This window comes from Sapajus apella, unplaced genomic scaffold, assembly GCF_009761245.1.
Source record: "Sapajus apella isolate SASKATOON/1434 unplaced genomic scaffold, GSC_monkey_1.0 scaffold38, whole genome shotgun sequence".
In the NCBI taxonomy this organism is placed as follows: Eukaryota; Metazoa; Chordata; class Mammalia; order Primates; family Cebidae; genus Sapajus; species Sapajus apella.
In genome coordinates, this window is record NW_022436978.1 from 9,630,394 (window position 1) to 9,655,777 (window position 25,384).

A 25,384-nucleotide genomic window follows, 5' to 3' on the forward strand; every position below is an offset into this window, starting at 1 on the left:
GAAAATATTTTTTTGAGTAAGTCTTGTGATCCACAGTGTTATATTTTCATCTTCAACACAATTTGCTTGCAACCTATAAGTGAATGATTATTTGGTATTAAAATTGCCATACATAATCTGTTAGCTAATTATGTAGGAAAAACTTGATTTTTGAACGAAGGACAAAGATTTTCGGGAAGTAATATTTGTCATTTTACTTCACCTTCAACTCATTTTTAATGTGAGAATTATTGCTCCCAGGTTAATGTGATAGAAAAAAGGATTTTTGAGAAAATTAAATAGCATGTCCCAGTTCGTACAGGCGAAGGGACTGAGTCAGTACTGTCAATCAGTTCTATCTCATCATGTAATCTTTACTATTTCCCTGACTTAAAATATTGCTATATTTATTAAAACAAGAATAAACTGAGTGCTGAATTGCGGGGACTTATAAGAAACATCGAAGAGGATTATGTCCCTATGAGCCAGAGCTCACACTGTCTACTATAGGAGCAAGAAAAACCATCGTGATTCAAGAGAGAGCACACTAAATGCTAAAAGAAATATCAAATACTATGAGAAGCTAAAGGAAGAAAAGTTTGCCATAACCCAAAGTGACTTGAAAGGGCATCCGTGATGGTCCTGCCTGACAGAACAATAGAGAGGACAGCTTAAACAAAGCACAGCTTGAGGGTTAGAAAGTGGGGGCATTGCAAGAAATTAGTGTGATGGAAACAATGTTGGCAGTGAGAGTCAAACCTGAAAAGATGCAGCATTTTAGCCATAGATTCACTCAAATCTCTAAATTTCTGTGTATTTATCCTTCATGATGTTTATATCGTAAGGGGAATTCCATTGTGGGCAGGGGGAAAGGGCCAAAATGACAAAGTTAGAGGCTGGCTCTAAAGCAAAGGATTTTTCTTGGGCAGCGGCGGACCCTAAGAAGCTGGAAACTGTAGAATATCAGTTGTCTAAGTGCAGAGAGAAGAATCAGGAAGAAATTCAGTGTGGGAGAGGAGTTAAGGTAGAGTGTGAAACTATGAAGGTGGGGTGAGGGAGAATTCTAGGGAGAGCAGGTTGGAATCCCATGGGATAGGGAGAGACTAAAAGGGGTCCTCAGTGATCATCTTGGGCTTAAGTAGGCCTAGTTCCAGCATTCATTCATCATCTGGGTTAAAATGGGTAGGAGTTTTTAACCTTTGAGGGCAAGGCTAGGGTGGATAGGTGTTTGGAATATGAAAAAGAATTGGTCAAATATTGGCTTATACACAAAAACTCGGTTCTGCAAATGCTACTAAAAGAGTGAGCGCTCAAAAATAATTTCAGAACACTGTCAAAATATTCATATTCCACTGAAGTCAAAGTCAGCATAAGTTGAAGAATGGACAGATCTTAAAGTAATAATTGTGAAAAATAGGCCTATTGTTTCACAAATCTACACACATGATGTGCACAAGGGGCTGTTTCTATTTCAACAAATTTCTATAAGCTTTGCTGTGATACCCACATTGAACTGAGAGCTCAGGATTATAGAAGGAAGCAAAACTCATGAGGTGCAACATGACTACTGGCTAGCCTTACAAAAGAAAAAGAAATCCTTCTCATACTGATTATTTACTCCTCTTTCTGTTACGTGCTATAAATGTATAGAATTTTAAAAACCTCCGACTCATCATTATTGAGTTTTCACATAGCAGGAAAAATACAATGACTCTTTTAACAAGGCACTAAATTCTGCTTTTGTCACACATGTTTTGACACACCTAGATCAAGGTGGTCTAGGATTTTATCACCTTTGAGTTCAAGCCTGACTGTTTCCATTATACATTAGATTTGTCGTCAATCTGAACGCACATTTTATAATCGCAGAATTCCTTCTGAATATTTGTGATTGTCTAAGTCTTTGCCCAAAGCTTTAGATTATTATTATTATTATTTTTCGAGACGGAGTTTCGCTCTTGTTACCCAGGCTGGAGTGCAATGGCGCGATCTCGGCTCACCGCAACCTCCACCTCCTGGGTTCAGGCAATTCTCCTGCCTCAGCCTCCTGAGTAGCTGCGATTACAGGCACGCACCACCATGCCCAGCTAATTTTTTGAATTTTTAGTAGAGACGGGGTTTCACCATGTTGACCAGGATGGTCTCGATCTCTTGACCTCGTGATCCACCTGCCTCGGCCTCCCAAAGTGCTGAGATAGATTATTTTTTAAATGTCTATATATTTGTAATCTGCGTTAGCTACTCTTATGGCACAAGGTCCTGGATGTTGGAACAGATATAAACATGTGTGACAAAAGCAGAATTTAGTGCCTTGTTAAAAGAGTCATTGTATTTTTCCTGCTATGTGAAAACTCAATAATGATGAGTCGGAGGTTTTTAAAATTCTATACATTTATAACATGCGTCCATATGCATGATTTCCCTTAAAATGACTCAATTTACAGTTGAAAATGTGAAATTCAGAGAGTTGTAACCACTTACCTAAAGTCCCACAGCTAACATATGTGGAGCCAGAAGGAAAACCCTGATTGGTTTTCTTACTCCATGCATAGGGCTGTGATTCCTTATTACAAAAAAAAGAAAGATAATAGCAAATATAATACAAATTCTTTCCTGCCCAACTCCATATTGAGATTGAAACTGCTCCTGTCTTGTAAAGTTTCTACCTAGCATGACTATGGAAGCTGGCTCAGTGCCATGAAGGTTTCGCTTCCAGTTTATAGGGGAGTCTGCCTGTGTCCACACGAGTGCCTGCAGCAAACTCCTGCCATGTTTCCACCCGGAAATGTCTTGCCCTTGTCATGTATTAATAGCTGCCTCATTTTCAAAGTCTGACTCTGCGTAGCCCTGCTGGAATTATATTGAATGGAAAACTCCACTTGGCTTTTCATTGCTGATTAGGACCTGGATGCTGTATAAGAAATACCCCATTTGTCAATTGAGTAGTTCAAGGCCCAGTTCCTGCCTAATTCTGTTCCTGGCTCAGGACCCCAGGAATCTAGCTCTTGTGCAATCTTTCTGACTTTACTGTTCCAGGAGGGAATTTTAAACAAGTATGAAACAGAAACCCCAGAGTCATTTATTAAATGAAAGCGTTATTTTTTTGATGTATAAATGACATTGTAGTAATTATGTATCACTGATATGGTTTCTTTGTTTTTTTATTATATTTTAAGCTCTAGGGTACATGTGCAGAACATGCAGGTTTCTTACATAAGTATACATGTGCCATGGTGGTTTGCTGCATCCATCACCCATCTATATTAGGTATTTCTCCTAATGTTATCCCTCCCCTAGCCCCCCAGCCCCCTGCTATCCCTCGCCTAGCCCCCCAACCCCCAACAGGCCCTGGTGTATTATGTTGCCCTCCCTGTGTCCATGTGTTCTCATTGTTCAACACCCAGTTATGAGTGAGAACATGTGGTATTTGGGTTCCTGTTCTTGTGTCGGTTTGCTGAGAATGATGGTTTCCAGCTTCATCCATGTCCCTGCAAAGCACATGAACTCATCCATTTTTATGGTTGCATAGTATTCCATGGTGTATATGTGCCACATTTTCTTTATCCAGGCTATCATTGTTGGGCATGGTTTCTATCATAATGGCTAAGGCTTGCTCAAATCAAGCTTGGCATCAAAAGCAGGATTGCCTATGCAATAGGAAAGCAATGTGTGGCATTGGAAGAAGTGCAGAACCACCAATGAGGAGCTCATTCTTCTAGCATAGGGTCTGGATAGGCCTCTAACTTTCTATGAAAATGGGGACAATTATTTCACTATTTAGTTACCTTGTTAAATAAAAGTGCCAAATTGTACTATCACTAAGCAGCCTTCTATCTGTCTTCAAATTTACATGTTTCTGTGATGTACATTCATAATGAAGAATATTTTATTACCATCTACATATATGATGATATAACAGGAATTATTTTTTCCCTAACTCCTTTATAAAGTCTGAAATCTTATACATAGAATATATTGCTTGAACTTTGCAGAGTTTCTTAGGGTTAATACTATGTTTGTTAATATTGGACTAGATCTAGGAAAAAAAAAAAGCTTTGGGATTATTTTAATTAGTTTGTTTTTTTTAAAGAAAATGAATTAAAATCCATACCTAAATTTAAGCATTTTAAAAATACTTTAACTTAGTCTAGAAGGAAACCAGAACTTAACATTATCATCTAAATTGGATCTGAATTACTTTTATGCATATACTTGGCAATGATTAAACTCTGTCCTGACAATATTGAGACAAGGCCTTAGAAGAGCTGTTTTCCCTTCACATGGGTTATCATGTAGCCCTGTGCTGCCAGGCAAGGATGTACAATAGTTTCATTCTTTCGCTCACTTTCTTTAGTCACCTTGTTTATCGGATTTTTTTTTTTTTTGAGATATCATTTGAATACCATGTAATTTACTTTTTTTTTTTTTTTTCTTTTCACTGAGTTTTGCTCTTGTTACACAGGCTGGAGTGCAGCCACGCAATTTGGGTTCACTGCGACCTTTACCTCTCAGGTTCAAGCAATTCTCCTCCCTCAGCCTCCTGAGTAGCTGGGACTACAGGCGTGTGCCACCATTCCCGGCTAATTTTTTGTATTTTAGTAGAGACGGGGTTTCACCATGTTGGCCAGGATGGTGTTGATCTCCTGATCTCATGATCCGCCCGCCTCTGCCTCCCAAAGTGCTGGGATTACAGGCGTGAGCCACAACGCCCAGCTGAGTAATTTACGTTTTTAAAGTGTATTCGTGCTTTAGTGATTTTTGGTATATTGGGAAAGTTGTGCAGATATCACCAGTATCTAATCCCAGAACATTTCTTCTCTCCAACAAAGCAGTCACTCCACCCTTACCCATCCCACCTCCTTCCCCAATCCTTGATAACCAGCACTCTACTTACTATCTCTGGATTTGCTTATTCTGGATATTTCATATAAACAGAATCATACAACATGTGGCCTTTTGTGTCTGGCTCCTTGCACTTAACATAATGTGTTTGAGGTTCATCCATGTTGCCACGTAAATCTGCATTTCGTTCTTTTTTTATAATTAAATATTACAATTACATTCTCTAGAAATATCACACTGTATTTATCCATTCATCACTTGTTAGATGTTTGGGCTGTTTTTACATTATGAAAAATGTTACTGTGAACATTTGTGCACAAGTTTTGTGTGCACACATGTTTTCATTAATCTTAGAACTATATATAAAAGTGGATTGTGTGGCAACCTAATGTTTAACCTTTTGAGGAACTGCCAACCTATTTTCCTCAGCTTCTGCATCATTGTACATTTCCACAAGCAATGTATGAGTTGTAGTTTTTTCACGTCCTCACAAACACTTTATAATGTCCATTTAAAAAATACAGCCATTATAGTGAATGCAAACTAATAGGTCATGGTCATTTGTTTCTTTGATTCCTAAGCTAGTAGTTCATTTACTTAAAACTGAGAGTACTCTAAGAAATCATATTTCAGGATTGATATAAACATAATATTCATTTATTGCTACTATTGTTATTTTACTGCCTACAACCATGTTTCTACTCCAATTTTCTTTGGGGAGCATTGTTTTGAACTTTTTTTTTTTTTTTTTTTTTTTTTTTTTGAGATCTTACTCTGTTGCCCAGGCTGGAGTGTGGGGTAGGATTTCTGCTCACTACAACATCCACCTCCCTGGTTCAAGCCATCGTCCCACCTCAGCCTTCTGAGGAGCTAAGAATACAGGCGCATGCCACCACACCCGGCTAATTTTTACATTTTGAGTAGAGACAGGTTTTCACCATGTTGGCCAGGCTGGTCTCGAACTCCTCACCTGAAATGATCTGCCTACCTCAACCTCCCAAAGTGCTGGCATTACAGACATAAGCTACCGCCCCCCAGTCTACTCCAATTTTCTTAGTCTCATTTTCTTTTGTCTATAATGTTAGAACTATTCAAAATCAAGCTGGGTGGAGTGGTACACACCTGTAGTTCCAGCTACTTGGGAGGTTGATTGGGAGGATCCTCTTGGCCCAGGAGTTTGAGGTCAGCCTAGGCAACATAGCAAGATCCCATCTCTCTCTTTCTTATTTTTTATTTTTATTTTTAGTAGAGTCAGGGTTTCACCATATTGGCAAGGCTGGTCTCAAACTCGTGAACTCGTGGGATTACAGGCATGAGCCACTGTGCCCAGCCAAGACCCCATCTCTGAAAGAAAGAAAAAAAAAAAGGGAGAGAGAGAGAGCACTCTCTACAAATAAGGTCAGGAGATTAACATGGGAGTATCACCTACAAGGACATGATTTCAACCAACTCTATTCCTATATTCATTAATAACTTAATTCCAGGTTTGCTTGCATTAAATCATGAGGGCCTCAGATTGAAAATTTTCCAGGCCGGGCGCGGTGGCTCACGCCTGTAATCCCAGCACTTTGGGAGGCCGAGGCGGGTGGATCACGAGGTCAAGAGATCGAGACCATCCTGGTCAACACGGTGAAACCCCGTCTCTACTAAACTACAAAAAATTAGCTGGGCATGGTGGCACGTGCCTGTAATCCCAGCTACTGAGGAGGTTGAGGCAGGAGAATTGCCTGAACCCAGGAGGCGGAGGTTGTGGTGAGCCGAGATCGCGCCATTGCACTCCAGCCTGGGTAACAAGAGCGAAACTCCGTCTCAAGAAAAAAAAAAAAAAAAAAAAGAAAATTTTCCAGTACATGGAGAAGAAGATGGTAACTATGATGAATATGTGTGACATATAGGACTCCTATTTCTTTGTACCTGAAGAAGATGCTACATAATTTGTTTTTCTTCTGCTTGTCTCAGAAGGGGAGAAAATTCTTCCTTGCACAAAATACATTTTGTTCATTTGACATGTTAGGATATGATTTTATTGTATTGATTTTTAAATATCATTACAAGTCACTAAACAAGACTCAGGCAGAAAAGCTGAGCCTAAGAGGCAGTGATTATGAAGCAATAAATGTGAGCTCTGGCATTGACTCAGTAATTTTTTAAATGTATATTTGAATTAATCATATAATCTTTTGGTTTTCTCACTTAACGAATATTGGAGTTGAAGTACAGGATCTTCTGGTTTCTTCTGAGACTAAAATTCTCATCCTGTGTTTCACTGAGGTCAATAGCAATAGTAATTACTATTAGTAACTTTCTTCAGTGTAATAGTAATTTTTTTTCTATTACTCATTCCTGGGCTTTTTACCTGAGATTTTGATTACTAAGGAAACAAATGTTTTAAGAAAATTAAAGAAGTTACTAACATTAGAAAAGTGGTGATTTCACTGAACAAGCTGTGGCTGTGTAATAATACATTTTTGTGTATACAGAATAGTCTCTTCGGAAGCAGCTTGTGTGCCTATATTTGCTGTGGTTATATTTGATTTTGATTTCTACAATAAATTTCTGTTTCTTACTAACAGGTTATGGGTGAGTAAATGAGGAATGGCCAATCACTTTAGTTTACAAAGCATATTGCTAGGGTCAAAACACAGACTTGGTCACGGTCTAAATGCTTTTAACTTAGTTTCAAGCCTGAGCAAGTTGTGTCCTCTGGGGTAAAGGTTGGCTAGAAAGGAAATCCTGTTTTTTGATTTTGTATGATGAATCTTCACAACCAAAGGCTAATAGAAATTATGTGTAGTTGCCTTTCATTTGTTCTTAACAGAGGTCATGAATTTCAAACTTACTGGATTTAAGCATTCAGTGATTCACCTTTAAATCATTTCTCTTTTTTGTGTCCTTTTTTTTTTTTTTTTTTTTTTACAGGATGTTTTCACTCCAGAATGCAAATTTAAGGAATCTGTGTTTGAAAACTACTATGTGATCTATTCTTCCACACTATACCGCCAGCAAGAATCAGGCCGAGCATGGTTTCTGGGACTCAATAAAGAAGGTCAAATTATGAAGGGAAACAGAGTGAAGAAAACCAAGCCCTCATCACATTTTGTACCGAAACCTATTGAAGGTATGAAACCAACTTACTGTCTTTGTTGAACTCTTATCTGCTTGTTGATATCAATTCTGCTCCTTGCCCTTTTGCTCCAGAGGGTTTGCCTGGGATGCAACGGATCAGAAGAAAGATTCAAAGCAAATATTCAGAAAACACGATAGTATCTCTTCCCTTTTCTTTTTTTTTTTTTTCTCTTTTCTTTTCTTTGAGATGGAGCCTTGCCCTGTCACCCAGGCTGGAATGCAATGGTGCGATCTCAGCTCACTGCAACTTCCACCTCCCAGGTTCAAGCGATTCTCCTGCCTCAGCCTCCTGAGTAGCTGGAAATCTCTTCCTATTAAAAAAAAAAGAATAAAAATAGGAAAATTCTATTACAGATACTTGGCACTTAAAAAAATGCCTGACTTTAGAACGTGGAAAAATTTTGAAAGTAGAAAAGGACTTGTAGTTTCTATCTAGTATGTAATTTCCTCCTTTTTTAAACCTAATAATTTAATTTATCAAGATATACCCTTGAAAAACCAGTAATACTTTTATATTTATGGTATTACATTGTATCGTTCTCAGGTTATCCTGTAACCTTTTCTCTCATCATCATTTAATACTCTGTTCATTTATTTCAAATTGACCATTAGACTAAAATAAATAAATATATATATATATATAAATATATAAATATATATTTATATATATATATATTTTTATATATATATATTAGTCTAATGGTCATTCTTTATAGTTTAGTCTAAGGGTCATTCTTTTCTATATTTCATATATATATATTATATATAAGTATATATATAATATATATATATATATATATTTTTTTTTTTCCCCCCTGAGGAAACCAATTTTTGGCATCTAGGCTATGTTTTCTCAGAAGTTCCTTAACTAGGATGACAGTATATCATTTGGGCAATCACACTTCTTGAATTCAGCCAAGCTTTCTACTACAGGCTAAGTAAGTTTATTTCTCCTCTGAAGGTCACATTATAATCACTTTAAACATTGGCTCAGCATCTTTGTCTGAGGAAATGAGAAAATTGAGGCAGTGCATTGCAATTCTGTGACTTAGTCAAGCTTACTGTCCCCTGAATATCTCACATGGCATGATCAGTCAACCAGTGTACACAGTGCGTGCTGTGTAGTACATAGCACTGTGACTGCAAACATTTAAGTCAACACTGTGTTCCTATGTTCCAAGCACTGGATAAAATGTGGTATTCAAAGTGCCTAGCCCCTCTCAGGTCTCTCTTTACATGCTGTGCCTTTAGCACATGAAATGAACTTTTCCTTCCTGCAGTATATTTTCATTCTTATTGGCCTCATGTTGTTCATCATCCCCGCTCTTTCAGATTTCATCCATTTACCTCATCTGCCTGGAAAAAATGCCTATTAGTCTTTGTAAAAAAATAATTCAAGAGTCAATACTTCTATGATCCCCTTCCCGACTTTCTTCAAATAGAGTTAAACATTCTATCACCTTGTCATTATATACATTTCTCTCCCATAGAAATTATGGCATTAAATTTGACCGTTGCCTCTCTGTCTGCTCTTACTCATGGTTAGCTCATTTTTTTTTTTTTTTTTTTTTAAGATGGAGTTTTGATCTTGTTGCTCAGGCTATAGTGCAATGGCGTAATCTCGGCTCACTGCAACCTCCGCCCCCCAGTTTTAAATGATTCTCTTGCCTCACCCTACCGAGTAGCTGAGATTACAGGCATGCGCCACCATGCCCGGCTAATTTTGTATTTTTAGTAGAGATTGGGTTTCTCCATGTTGGTCAGGCTGGTCTTGAACTCTCAACCTCAGGTGATCTGTCCACCTCAGCCTCCCAAAGTGCTGAGATTACAGGCATGAGCCACCATGCCCAACCACCATGCACGGCTCACTCTTTGAATAAACAGAACATGTTTTATTTTTCTTCATATCTCCCTGTGTTTTCTATAATAACTGGCATATCATAGACAGATATTTGACAATCAGTTGTCCAATAAGTGAACATGTGAATGAATTAATGAATAGAAAAGTATGAAGACAAGGAAGAATATATATGCTAGAGAACTTTATGATATTTTTAGAGGTTTACTCAGAGCAATAGTAAAATGTAAAAAGTGTTGCATTACATACTGCAGGATTTATACTGAGACTTAAAGACAAAAAGCTATTATTCCACAAAATGTAAGATATCATTGAGAAGCTAAAATTTAAACTCACCTTCAGGGCTAGGCCAGGTTCCTGCAATTTGACATGAGAGGTGGGGATTAGGCAGACAAAAACATTCCAGGTGCAGTATGAATGAAGGAAGGAAAGGTTAAGCAAAGGGTAACTGAGAAGTAAATAGTATTTTCACAGGGAAATATATGGATTCTCAAAAATGAAATGTTTGATGAATTATGCTCTTGGTTATTGCATCATTTTAATTTGTGCATTTACATTGATTTTCTTCCTGTTATAAACGTAGTGCAAGGTCATTAACAATTTTTGGAAAATTTAGGAAAGTATAAGGAAAATAAATCCATGTGTTTTGTTTATCCCCTTTACGGATAATGCCCTTTATATTGAATTCCACTCTCCTGACCCCACTTAAAAATACACCTATAACCTATCCTCCTAATTTTAGCTGCTATCTGTACTTTGGTTAGCCAAGTTTCCTCTTGGGTCTGGATGATCGTGTACATGTACAACTGGACATTCCTATCTGTATGGGTTAGAATTAAGGTTGTCTTCACACAACACTAACCCATGTGAGCTTAATCACATAAAGTTTTATTCTCTCACAAAACAAATCTAGGGACCAGTTATCCAAGCTGCTACTGTACTTTCCCAATTGGTAGGGCCTTGGCTGTACCCAGCATTTAGTACCTTTCTCCCCAGTGTGTTGCCGTGGGTCATTTACAGCTGTGCACTGCACCATGAACACAACCACACACACTAGCCCTGAATCTGCCCTTCTGCCCATGATCCAACCAGTATCTTATTCCAGCCAAAGGGCAGAGGAGAGATGAAGAATACGGAAGGAAGACCCAGGGCCAGTTTTCTTTTCATGTTGTCCCTGGTAACTGCCATATGATTCTTATCCCACTGCCACAACCTAGTCAGGTGGTCACACTTAGGTGTAGAGAAGCTAAGAATGTCATTTTTTTTTTTTTGATAGCCATATACCAAATAAATGTTCTGTGACTGGGGATAATGCGTGAATGGGTATTGAGACTAAAAACTCTGCTTCAGACTTACAGCCTCCTAACTTTAGAATATCTCTGATTTCCTGATTTTCTGATTGACATCTTTTGGTAGATTATCTTGGTTTTACTTTATGTTATTGAGTAATCCTTTAGAATTATTTTCTTTTTGTTCTGGGGAAAAAAAAATCCATTCTAAATCAGACTCACTTAATACCTCAATTCACTTTCAAGGATTTTTGTCTCTCTAGGTGTGAAGTGTATAGAATATGATGATAACCACTTCCAAAAATGAAAACGAAAACTTAATTGGTTTTAGATCAAATACCTTTTCATTCCCTATAAATGTCTTCACCTTTTTCCTTAGAGAACTAACTTTATTGAACAGTCTTAGGTAACACTTTTATAAATGCTTACTCTGTGCAGGTGCTATTCTAAGCATGTCTCAATTTCTGTCTCGTACTTTTCATTTCGTTTGTATGAAGTAGGTTCCAGTATCATCCCCATTTACAAACGTGAAAAATGAAACACAGAGCTATCGAGTAATTTGTCCTAAATCATGCAGCTAGCAATTGGCAAAGCCAGAATTGAAACCAAAGCACTTTGACTTGAAGCAGTTCTTAAACCCCATTTAAAACTGGTAAGATAGGCTACGGTCTGAGATCGAAAAAGATGTAGATGTAACTTTAACATAGTGGACCCTAGTAAATGATCTTGAATAAATGTCTCCTAATTGCTTTTCTTTTTAAAAATCTGCAATATATCCCTAACCCTTAGAAATAAAAGTTCTTGCAAATTAATGGAGATCATCACGCTCTTATAACTTACACAAAACACATGGAATTGGATGGTTCTTTTCTGCCTCCCATGTGCTTTTATGTCATTATAATACAGAAAATGTGAACAATTACCTGAAGATTCTCCATGTAGTTATACAGTATATCATTAAATGATTTTGACAGGTCACCATTATTATCAAAGATATGTACACTTGAGGTTGTATTAGGCATTATTCTACTGGGCATTAAAACCTTTTCCTACCTAAATTATTTTTGCTGCCACCATTACTGCTATTAATTGTCTTACTATTTCTGTATGCAGTTTATTAATTTACAATTTGCTAGTCAGGTTGCATATGTTATCTCAAGCTTCACAATTGTTCTATATTTTTATCCTCATTTTACAGATCAGGAAACTTACATTTACAGTAATTGAGTAACCAGTCCAAGACCACAGGGCTAGATAAATACGGAACAGGGATTGCAATCCAGAAACCCTAATATCAATGCCTATGCACGTAACCCCCGCACTGCATTGCCCTTCAATCTGAAGTAAGCCTGTGAATATGCAAATACTCAGAAAATTCAGTGATAGCAAAGCAGAAATGTTATACTGTGAAGCAATTTGAATAGTAAATGAGTTATCAACCTTGCAAAATTGAGATAGGTATAGATGATATGATGAGAAATACTCATATTAGTAAGCAATCAGATAAAACAGTTAATGGAATGGCATATTCAAGCTAGGCAAGAAAGAATTAAAAGTACACCACTTCTATTCTGGTGAATTCTAACAGGTTTTATTTCCAACTCAGTAAAAAAAATTGGACCAGATGATTCCTAAAGTTCTTTGGCAATGACATTGTATGTCAGTCTTTATAAGCCAATTACTGTAAAACCACATTCCTTCATAGAACCTAGCATAGAATTTACATATAAAAATGGTCTAAACATATTTTCTTTATTGAATTATTGAATAAATAAATTACAGCTTTATGAGCTATTTCCATTATTTGTGATTTTTTTCAGATGAGGGGATAGAATGAAAGCCATCCTAGCCATAACTCTTATCTTTAAATAGATTTTAGGCCAGACACGGTGGCTCACACCTGTAATCCCAGCAATTTGGGAAGTCGAGGTGGGTGAATCACTTGAGGCCAGGAGTTCAAGACCAGCCTGTCCATCATGGCAAAACCCTGTCACTACTAAAAAATACAAAAGTTAGCCAGGTCTGGTGGTACACACCTGTAATTCCAGCTACTTGGGAGGCTGAGACACAAGAATCACTTGAACCTGGGAGACAGAGTTTGCCAGGAACTGAGATAGCACCACTGCGCTACAGCCTGGACAATAGAGAAAGACTCTATCTCAAAAATAAATGAATAAATTAATTAAGTTTTTTATAATATTCTTCCATAGGGCAGGTATGAAGCATATAACTAGATGATACTTTTAGGAAACGATTAGAAAATGATAGCTCCATAGGAGATTAGCTATCTTGCTGCTAATGGGTTAACCAAAAAAAGTTGTTGACTATTTTATTTATAATGTTTAAAGAATTTTTGTAACCCGGTAAGCCCAATGCTCATACTGTTAACATCCCAACAGAGTCCAGCACTGCATGATAAATGAGCCCTTCCTTTGTGAAGGGAATTGACCTATTATGGAGGAAAAGTCAAAGTAGGTTTTTTGTTTTGTTTTGTTTTTTGTTTTTGCTGTGTGTGTGTGTGTGTGTGTGTGTGTGTGTGGTTTTTTTGTTTGTTTGTTTGTTTTTTATTGCTTATTTGTTTTACAAATATGTCTGCCTTTTTCCCAGTCCTACTGGTGTTTTCTTTTGAACGTCAGGATTCCCAAAATTAAGCTCTGCCACTTTGAGAATGGTTAAATCCTACACTGATAACATGATAATAATTATCCACCAGCTCGCTGTTTCCTTCACTCTTTCACTTCTCCTCCTGTGCTTAGAAACAGGAATGTTAATGAGGGCTTTCAGGGGCACCTATTATAGATGAGGTGCCCCTGACACTTACAGACGGACTTGATATTTAAGCACATTACTATGTGCATTGCACGTCAACCTCTACTTAATGGGTCCCCTCCCCTGGAATGTTAGACCACAGCACAGGCTTCCTGATTCTCAATCCTGCCCTTTCAGAGTATTGTTCACAGCACAGACAAGTAACTCCACCAGATTTAAAGTGTGTTAGTGGTGACCTCCCCCTTTAGCATTAGATACAACAGCCCAGTACTGTTTTACAAAGAACAAAATACAATCTCCTCTTCTCCTCCTTCCTCCTTCAGGAAGCACATTACTCAGCTCCTGCAGGTGGCTGAGGATTCAGGATCTGGTTCTTTCCTTCTGGGAAAAAAAAAAAAAATCCATGTACTTTGCAAAGATTTAAGCTTCAAGAGCTGAGTCCTGGAGAAATAAATATATTTGCAGAGTAAGATCACTAAGTATCAATTGAGAGCCATCCGTACAGCAGTATTAGACTTGGAATAAAGGAATATTGATTATTTCTACCAATTTATTTTTTCGTGGGGAGACAGCACTAACACACACCCACACACATGCACGCACACACACTCACACACACCTGGGCGTATACATGTTATCCATTTACTTTTTTAGAACTGTTGCTCTAAGTTTATAGAGTCTGATTTAAGACTCAGCAGAATGTAAACTGCTGTTTCTCAAACATCAGTGTCGAATCATCTGAAATATTCTTTGAAGCTGAAAGATTCTCAGACCAAATCTCCAAAGTGATCTGATGTTTTAAACCTGGGTATGACGTAGGACACTACAGTTTTTAAAACCTGTCCAGTGATTTCTGAGGGCATTGAGTTTGAGATGCAGTGTTCTGAATTTGGTGTTTCTAAGCTCCTTTTGGTCAAATCTGGCCGTGGATCATTTAAATTTATTCATATTATTGTGATCAAGGTATTGAACTAAATCTAATATAATATAAATTGTCTCTGACATCATGAAATTAAGTATATTAAATGTTACATTTTTACATTCCCTACTATTAAGACAGGTATGTTTTAGTGGAGAATTAAATTACTATATGAAGTTAGTAGAGGTAATACCAATTATTTTATTAAATTGACCTCTTAAAGCAACCTAATAGAAATCAAGTTACCAAGAATTCAGAAATGTCTAATTATTTGGATTAAAGTTTTGGCAATTATTTGCTAAGTAGTTTTTTTTTTAATGAAAGCAAGTGTATTAGAGAAGTCAAGAAACAGAAGAATGGCTACTCCATAGGCCGAGCTGCCTTGCTAATTAATTTTGAGAAAATAATTTACATTCTTCAACCTCAGTCATCTCTGAACATAAAGTCTATTATAAATCCCACCTGCTTCAAAGGAATAATATGAAAATTAGACATTGTAAAAAAGTTGGATTTCTCAAGAGAATTTGGTCAGATCAAACATGAAGTGCCTTTTTCATTTTCCCTTAGAAAATGGACATTGTCCTATTGTGTTTTGTGTTGGAAAAATGCTGTGAGATGTGGCATTGCATGAGAAATTAAAGGCAATGAAAATTGAATCTGGAAGAAAAATAATAATTCTTTCAAAATTATATAATAAGATACCTGAGAGCAGAGCAAATCAGGAGTCTTGATGTTATAAAACTCCAACTGGTAGGACACTAATGCCAAATTTTTATATCAATAAACTGGAAATAGAAATAAATGGCTTGGTTCTCTTTTGGACCCAACCGTACTAAAAGACAAAAGCAGAAAGATGGAGCAAAAAAGAATCTCTATGCAAGTAATTGTTTTAATTACAGAAAGGATAATAGCTGCAACTCTTTTTTTTTTTGCATTTTGGATCTCTGCCAGCCTGTGATACTTTCCTCCTGCAAACCATTGTAACTTATTCAAAGCAGCTTTTTGCTGGTTTCTGAATTGAGTCTTTAATACAACCCTCCTACCTCTTCCCCACACATTCTCTCTCCCTCCCTCTCTCTCTCTCTCTCTCTCTCTTATGCAAACACTGGTTCTGCTTTCTTTCTAAATGAACATATAGATCTTTTTGTTCACAATGTCTCTTAACTCGTTATAGTAAATGTGTGCAGCACAATAGTGGCATTTCTATGGCAATATATTTCTTCCAAGCCAGCACTTAAAACTCTCCAGTAGTTCCAAAAAGTTTCCATGTAACATTAATGAAGGTGTGAAATTGCTTTATTTAAATTTCCCACACCCTTCTATGATCTGCTATTAAGACAATTAAGTATCTTTAATGGTGCATTAACTAACACAGTAATCTAAGCTTTTCACTTCTTGAAAATTACAGAGGAACAAGGAAAATTCAATTAAATTTGCAGTAATAAAATGATTATCATATTTCACTTGTCTTTGATGGTAACTGGTACTGGATGGGGGTTCTTTATAAAGTTTATATTTTGAGGGTTTTTTTTAGGTGTACTGAAAATAGAGATAGTTTATTTTCATTAGGTTTGAATTATTAGTAATATGCTCATGTTTGATTCAGATCTTAAAACCATCGCTTTTAAGAGCAAAGTTTTTCAAATGGAAGAGCTTCTCTCAAATGGGTCAAATGTTAGGCTTCTTAGGGAAGAAGACAAAAGTCATTTGCATTATAACAGTGTTTAGCAAGAAGTCAGGTATGGCTCAGATTGCTTTCTTTTGGTGGTTTGAACAAAACAAATATTTGAGTTTTATTCAAAACAGAAGCTAAATTGTTTTTATTTGGAAAACAGAATTTGTCAGGAACAACTACAGTGTCCCCACACACAGGCTGTTCAACTCTCCACTACAGAGTGACGTTGACACTTAAAGATTAATACCAGGTTCTCCTCATTACTACTAGCACTCTCGAGTTTCAGGTAATCTGTCAAGAATCCAGCAACACTACAAAGTGATAATTAGTAGTAGCTATACTACCTTACGTTCCATTTGCACTTCAGCATGCTTTCTGAACCAGAATATCATTTGATAGCCACTAAATCCTTGGGAGTATGCAGGTTAAGATTTACTATCACTATTTTAAACACTAGGAAGATGTCATTTCTAGAGGTTAACTCACTCAAGTGGATTCAGCTAGAAAGAGGCAAATCTAGAACTGTTACCTTGTAACTTCAGACATCATACTTTTCCTGCTACAAATGTGATGCTGGTGTGTGTGTGTAAATCGACTGTCATTCCTTACTCAATTTAGTTACTTAATCAGTTTGTGTGTGTGTGTATGTGTATTTGTGTGTAACTTCTTACGAATTAGAATCTGCAGAGGGAAGACATAAATACAAATATGTATTCTTAGAAAACCCAGGTACTTCTCATGGAAGAATTAAGGACATCAGCTCTACAAGTTGAGTGTACATCAGAATCACCTAGAGAGCCTACTAAAGCATTGATTCCTGGGCCCCATTTCCTGAATTTTTAATTCTGTAGGTTTGAGTTGGCCAAATAATTTGCAATTTCTTAATGTTGCTGCTGTGGGTGGTGGCGGTTAGGAGTCATGCTTTGAGAACTAAGTTTGGGGAACCATTGGATGCAATGATCCTCAGAATCTCTTTCCTTTCTAGACTCTATAATTTATCATATATATTTATACAAGGAAAGGTAAGGGTGGTCATCAACTTTCTTGGTTTATTTTCTTTCTCATTGATTTTTCAAAAATTTCTGTGAAGATGAGGCTTATTATTTGATGATTCAAATATCACTAAAGGAGCTTGATAAATGTTGTTTATTGTGTAATATTCCTTGCTCCATTTGTTTCATCTATTTTACCTTTATATTGGTCAATTTCAGGGAACTTAGCACAAGTTTAGGACTTTAGAGAAAGTAAAGATTCACTGAATTTAAAGGTGAAAGAAAAATCAGCTCTACTCCAACCAAAGACTTCTTCAGTAAGTCGATATAACATAGTAGATAGGAATATTCATTTGGAAAATAACTATGAAACACCTACTAAACATCTTTCACTGTACCAGTGGGGATGCAGTGATGCAGCTGTACTCAAGGAAAGACAATTTTGACCTGATAGCACTTATGTCTAAAAATGGGTTTAAAAAAAAAAGCAATTAAAAATAAGCATGCATTTTAAAACATCACTAGAGATTAGTTCCATGAAAAAAAAAGAACTATTTTAAAACGGATAATGAAGGTAAATTTCTTAGGGAAGATGAAGTAAATGACATTTAAACAGCAATCTAAATGAAATTTAGTAGTAAACCATGCAAAGATGCGGTACAAGGTTTTCTGCAGACAAAACTGACAGATTTTAAAGGCTTTTATAGAATCCAAGCATGTCTAATAATGAGCAAGAAAGCCAATCTGACTGGAATGGATTGATTAAAGGAATAGAAGGTAGGAGATGAACTTAGAGGGAAGACCGTATAAATTAAGGCCTTGTAACCACCTTCAGGATTTTAGATTTTATGTTTAGTATGATAGGGATTCATTACAGATTTTGAGCAGAATTTCAGAGAAATCATCCAGGATCTTAGGCAAGATAATAGTAAATTGGACTCTAGGGTTTTATAACTAGAGATAGAGAGAATGACTTTGAATTTATTTTGAAGTTAGACCCGATAGAGCATGCTAATGGATTGGATATAGGTGGTTAGATAAAGAGAGAAATTAGGGATGACTTTTAGGTGTTAGGCATGACCAACTGGGCGAATAATGGATCTGTGTGCTGAAATGTACAGACACACACACACACACAAACTACTTAAATGTGACACTTTAACATCACATGTAATCCGCTAGTACTGGCTATTACAACTCAAACACTACTAACATTTTGGGACGTCGGATTGTGTAATTCTTTGTTGTGGGTCACTTCCCTGTGCATTGGAGGATACTTGGCAACACCTATAGCCTCTATATTCCAGACGCCAACAGCAAATCTTCCTCTATAGTGGTGACAGACAAACATGTCTCAGGCATTACCAAAGATTCACTGAAGGCAGATTGACCATTGCTTGACAACCACTGACTTAGGTTATATGACTAATTTTCGAATGGGGTGACAATCTTGTTTGGAAAAATTCCCTACTGTGTAGAACTGTCTCCTATTATAGAATATTAGTAATAACACCCTGACCCCCATCACCATCCTTGTGACAAGAAAGGGGGATAATACGTCCCTGTTTTATTCACACTTCTAAGAAAATGAATGCAGTTGCTGACGTACTCCTGGGGAATATTAACTAACATTTATGGGAAAAGGAGGCTCCTGCAAAGGAGAATAAAATAGAGAAGCCAGTGATTTAGCAGAAAGAGTAGGCTATTTTGATTCATGTTCAAGAAGCCAAGTGAAAACATCTTGTCAAAAAGGAAGAAATAATTAACTGTATCCCACACTGCTGGAGTGTCTAGTAAGCTGCTAAATGAGAATTGATAATTGCTTTTGTAACTCGTGGTCAGCAGTGACTTGACATGAGTGATTTCGGTGAAAAAGTGGGAAAGAAGTCTGACTGGAATGAATTAAATTATAACAGGAGGCAAAGAAAAGAAGAAGGTAACATTAAAGTACGCTTTTGATAGCTTCCGTTATAAAAGGGAAGTAGAGAAATAAGGAGGGAGCTGGTGAGAAGCATGACAGTTACATGGTAGGGTTCTTTGTTTTTAAAGCTATTTCATATATTTATGTACTGATGGGAACACTCTTAGATAAGCAGAAATTGGCATTGCAGGAGAGAGAGACACTGAAGAACACTGAGTAAGAGGGCTGTGATCAAGTGCACTGTGGTCCTCTAGGTTTAGGTAAGAACTGGACAGTGCAAGCAGGAGCCAGAACATGTGGGGGCAGATATGCATAGGATGGTAATTTTTGCCATGAACACATTTCTCATCTGATTCTGTTTTCTAAGTGAAATATAAAGTCAGATCGTTTATTGTATTGGAAAATAAAGAAAGATGGAAGAATGAGAGAGAGGGAGAGAAAGAAAGAAAAAGAGAGAAAGGAGAGAAGGAAGGAAGAGAGGGAGAGAAGGAAGGAAGGGGAGGGAGGGAGGGACAAAAAAGAAAGTGTATTGCCTGAGCCTGGGGAGGGGCTGAGGTGGTATTGAAAGCTTGAGGTGGAAGGAGAACAGTGTGAAGTAAGTCACTTGAGAAAAATGAGAGAGGGAATTGACCAGAAAGATGTGGTAGAATTCCAGAAAGTGCTCTGTACCACCATGAGGTTTGGGGTCAAGGTTTTGACTTGAGACCAGTCAACACAGTGTTGTTTTTCAACATATTTAGACATACTCAATGGTTAGGCTGTCAGCTTAGAGTGGGGGCACCAGGGTTAATGTCACGTGAATTTTAAAGCTGACTGCCCTGTATTGCTATATTACTTTGGACAAGCTACCCTCTTTGTTCTTCAGTTTCCTAAACTGCAAAATAGGCCACTGAAAGTCTCTATTTTTTTTAGGTCATTTGTAAAACTGTTTATATATATACAGGGAAGGCATATAGTAAGTGCTCAGTTAATGTTAGCTATTATTATGAAGATGACTACTGCTTAATAGGAGAGTGCTCTTGGGATGGTACTTGGCACCTGGTTTATTATAGCCGTGTACTTTATAAATAACAACAGTGCCCAAGACTTCATTTTTTCATACTTTTAAGAAAGTCATTGTTTCACTGTAATTTTTTTCAGAAGGAATTTATAACTTAAATAAAAGTTACTGTTGAATGTTAAAAGTTGTAAATAGGGAAATCTGAGCCACCACGATGGCAGGGAAAGCCTGCATATTCTGATAACTGCATTTGCAACACAGGCATCAATGAAAAGAATGTAATAGAAAAATGTTAAATAGAAAGCCTGCCGTGGAAAAATCCATACCTAATCCTACAAAGAGAAAATGGATTTTTAAACAATACTTCAAAGCTCAGTAATATATATTTTATATTTTTCTTTTCTAAAAGCACAATCGTTCACTTTAAAATGGAGCAAGAATTTTAAAAAATAGAACAAATACTTTATATTATCCCAAAGTCAGTATGTTACGGTCTTGTTCTGACCAAGTGTACCATTTTGTGTTACCAGAACTGCAAGGCTTTCTATGGATACATAGTCAGTGCATGCTCAGACAGCTGTTAAAATCACAACCTTCACTATGCCAGGTCACCTGGTAACTAGTGTCTACCTCACAAGCGCATTCTGCTGACACTGAAGGGTTAAACTGGCAATTCTTGGTAAACACTGTGCTTTAAAGTAGTACATGCTGTGAGCTGTGTTATTAGAAACACTTGCTTGTTCTCGTGTCTAAAAATAAGGAGGAACACTCTCACACCAAATCTCTACCTTATTTTCACTCAGAAAGCTGGGTTGAATCCCTCTGTTTCAATCTACAATAGCTCTAGAAAAGTCAAAAGCATGAATAGAAACATTAAAGAGGAGGAAAATTGAAATGTAAATTAAAATAGAGGAAAAATAAGAAGAAAATAACTGAAATAAGAGTGTGCTTTGATTTGAAGAAAGAGTACTGAAGAACCAAACAGAAACGCTTTCTTTTCAAAATATTATTTTACCATTTGTCCAAAACCTGATGATATGCAGGTTAGAGGAACAATGATATTTTATTTCAGAAATATCTTGGGGTGGGGGAAGCAAATGTATATTTTTCCTACTTTATGTACTTGACAAACGAATAGAAAGAGGGCAAGCAGCTTGATCAAGGACAACCCAGGAAAGCCAGATGAAAGGGAAATAACATTGTTTGTCATGCAGGCCTTGCATCTTTAGGACACTGAACATCCTTGAAATTTGAGTACTGTGAAACCGTGTTGGAAAAATAGTATCAAGCGCAATTAGAAAAAAACAAAGTTTAAAATCATGTTTTTATTAAATACTATCTATAACATCACACTTGCTGAAAATAAAATCTGTATCACAAGTGTAGCCCCAAGGCCCTGAGTGAGACATAGTTAACTAGTAACATCCCACATTGCCTAAATTAGAGGGTTTGTTTCAAAGAGTCACTTCATACACCTTATACTCAGGACAATTCAGGACAAGCTGTTTGCTTGCTTGCCTGCTTTTTATTTGTGGTAAAATATGATAATACAAAATTTACCATTTTAATCATTTTTCAGTATACATGTCATTGCTATTAAGTACATTCACATTGTTGTGCAAACATCACCATCATCCATCTCCACAACTTTTTCATCTTCCCCAATGGAAGCTCTGTACCCATTAAAAATGAAATCCCCATTCTTCCCACAGCCCCTGGGAAATACGGTTCTATTTTCTGCCTCTGCAAACTTGACTACTCTAAGTATCTCACATAAGTGGAGTCATGCAATATTTGGCCCCTTGTAACTGGCTTATTTCATTTAGCACAATTTCCACAAGGCTCATTCATGTTGAACCGTGTCAGAAGTTTGTTTTTAAGGTGGAATACTATTTCACTCTATGTATATATCACCTTATATTTACCCATTCATTTGTCAGTGGACATTTTGGTGCTTCCATCTTTGGGCTATGGTAATAATGCCTCTATGGGCATAGATGTACAGATAGATGCTACAGTCCCTACTTTCATTTCTTTTGAGTGTACACCTACAGGCAGAATTGCTGGATCATATGATACATCCATATTTTTTTTTTTGAGGAGTCACCATTTCATTTTCCACAGTGGCTGCACCATTTTACATTTGAAATAGCAGTGCATAAGAGTTTCAATTCCTCCACATACTCAACAACACTTGTTACTTTCTTTTTTATTTTGGGTTTTTTTTTTTAAATAACCATGCATTTTCTTTTATTACCATTCCTGAATGACTTTAGGAATATTTAGTGAAGGTAAGGTCAACTTAAATATTGATTAACATACGGATATAGGATTTCAAACACTGATATGTCAGTCATTTTACGGTGTTTATTGGATAAATTATGGTATTTCTGATTTTATTCAAAACACTTAACTAGGACCTTGAAACCCTGCATATTCATCCTGGCCCTGCCACCACTCACCATCTGACTTTATGGAAGTGGCTTAATTTCTTTCATATTTAAAAAATTGGGGTGATAATTTCTCACCTTCTATATTCACCTGTTACTGTAATTGCCAAATTAATCAATTTAAAATTGCTTTGAATACTCTGAAATGATAGATTTATTCAAGGAATTATCGTTGAGGCTGCTGTATACATCATGGTGATTTTTGTTTACATTTTGCACATATAATGCACTTTAGAGAATACTTACACCTTGTTTTTTTTCCCTCAAATTGTTTTGTTATTATAATGTACACTCAGAATAGCAGTCATTAAGAGTTAATGCAACTGTGGATGGTATTAAGGTATTTATATTACTGAAGGGAGGTACTTTATTACTTCTTTGCTTTCTAATTGAATTATGGTCTTGTAATTCAGAAATTTGATTGAGACTTATACCCCTTAATTTGTCAGCTTCTTAAATTAGATCTGTTACTGAATCCAAGGTACTGTCAATAACAATGAAAATTAAAGCTCAGGAAATTCAATTTAATCTGTTGGTTTGACCAAGGTTTTGCTACCTATATTTGGATTTGCATGCAATTTCTAGAATAACTTTATTTTCTCCTAACATCCTTTTTATTTTGGTTAGCAGAAGTATAGAAATTCGAATACCTATTTGATTGATTGAGGAGGAGAGCAGTTTTTATCAGTGAACTGGAAAACCTACCTAGTACTTGTCATTTTCTAACTGGGACACGAACTAGCTTTTCAAAACCGTGAATTTTATTACTCCATTTAATGGAAAGATTGGGAATTCAAAAATTGACTTGTATGAGAAAAAGAGCAAATTTTACATTTTGCTGTAGCACTGGTGAATTTTGGTCTTTTTGAAACACTGTATATTTGCAGATGTCAATTTGCAATACCTCTCAATATCAAGATGGCCAGCAGGGTAAAATTACTGTAAAAGTTATCTGCAGCAGTACTATTACTAGTAACATTGTGTGCTGACACAAATGAAGTATTTTACCTGCAAGTGAGAAATAGAAAAAAATAAAAGTCCAAATGAATGTTTTGGGTAAAATCTGTAGCATAACAAAACTAAAAAGGAAATTGCAACTCTAAGAAACTCAGCTTTAAAAAATGATAAAAATATATACTTTAATGAAAATTAGAAAATTTATTCCTCACGTGTTTCCAGATGAAGCTTAGGAATTTGCAGGTCAAAATATTTTTTTTAAAAAGGAGATTTTTGTAAAATCACTGAGATTCTGATTTAGCAGTTTGTGGTGAAGCCTGCAAATGTATGATTTTTCAAAGCTTAATAGGTGACAGAGTTGGGAAGAACTATTTTATGGCATCATATGATTAGCTTTCCAACTGAATCACTTCATTATTTCTTGAGTTCCCCTGTTCATATGTAAATGGTTATATTTTACACAAATAAAAAACTATGCTTCAATTTTGGAGTTTTTCTGTTATTAAAAAAAGTATCAAGAGAGGTAAGAGCCATTAGACTTAGGGAACTTCAAGATTCCAGCAAGATTTTCCATAAGGATATTCTATTTGTTGGAAAAAAAAAAAAAAAAAAAAAGACACACAAACTTGAATGGCTTACTTGTGTCATTTGGACATTATGTGATCCACTCTCTGAGCTGGTTTCCTCTGTATACTCTGTTACTTCAGCCAAAAGCATTTAGTCCTTTGGGGATGTTGGAAGAGCCATTCAGTGCGGTAATTGAAATATTTTTAAATCTCATTAAAATATATGTGGCTAATTTGCATAAGGGCCTTAACATACATATTTTATACATATATTTTGTACTACTAAAAATGTGGTCTGGATTTTATCAGCATCAGTATCACCTGAGATCTTATTTAAAATACAGAATCTCAAGCTCACTAGAGTCCTTCTGATTCATAATCTTCATTGTAACAATATTCCTAGGCGATTCAAATGTAAAGTAACATTTAAGAAGTTCTGTAATTGAGTATGTTGGAAGAAATCTGTCTCCTCATCAGTGAACCTGTCTTAGGAGACTCTCACTTGTATTCTAAATTCTCTTTTAGTCTAGTCTTGGATTTAGAATACTACTTTCAGTCAAAATAATTTATTTGTATATTCTCTGAAAATCTGTTATTCAAAATGCTCACAAAGAAATCAGCTTCTTAATTTTCATAAACGTTTTTGGTACTTCCCACATGTAAGGCATTTAATCTTCATAAACATGCTATTTTTCATTTATGAAAATGTATCCAAATTAACAAGGTTAGTAGGCAGCTGAGTCAAGGTGTAGATCCAGGTAGCATGGTTCCCAAATTGATAACCACTCAAAGTTCAAGGGAGGAAGCTATCTGATGTTGGAAGTAACATTCAAATTATTAAATCTTTGTAATGATGATTCAATAGGTGGAGATACCTAACTGTGTGTTCCTATGCCAAGGATAAAAGTTAACTCCTGATATTTACATGAGACATATCATATACTCTAGTCACATTTGTCTATTTCACAACAGTATAATGAAGCTGGATTAATGTGTTCAATAAGCTGATAGATTGTGTTTTGTAAGAATAACTATAATTTG

At 36.2% G+C, this 25,384-nt stretch overlaps 1 protein-coding gene across 3 annotated transcripts in view; it reads left to right on the forward strand.

Moving 5' to 3' along the window:
• The window catches only part of FGF12 (fibroblast growth factor 12), a 581,066-nt gene that overhangs the window by 550,242 nt on the left and 5,440 nt on the right, over positions 1-25,384 (forward strand). For all 3 annotated transcript variants that reach the window (XM_032298541.1, XM_032298540.1, XM_032298539.1), the window contains one exon: positions 7,741-7,939. In XM_032298541.1, the coding sequence (XP_032154432.1) occupies positions 7,741-7,939 (199 nt within the window). The remainder of the gene's footprint in view (positions 1-7,740; positions 7,940-25,384) is intronic.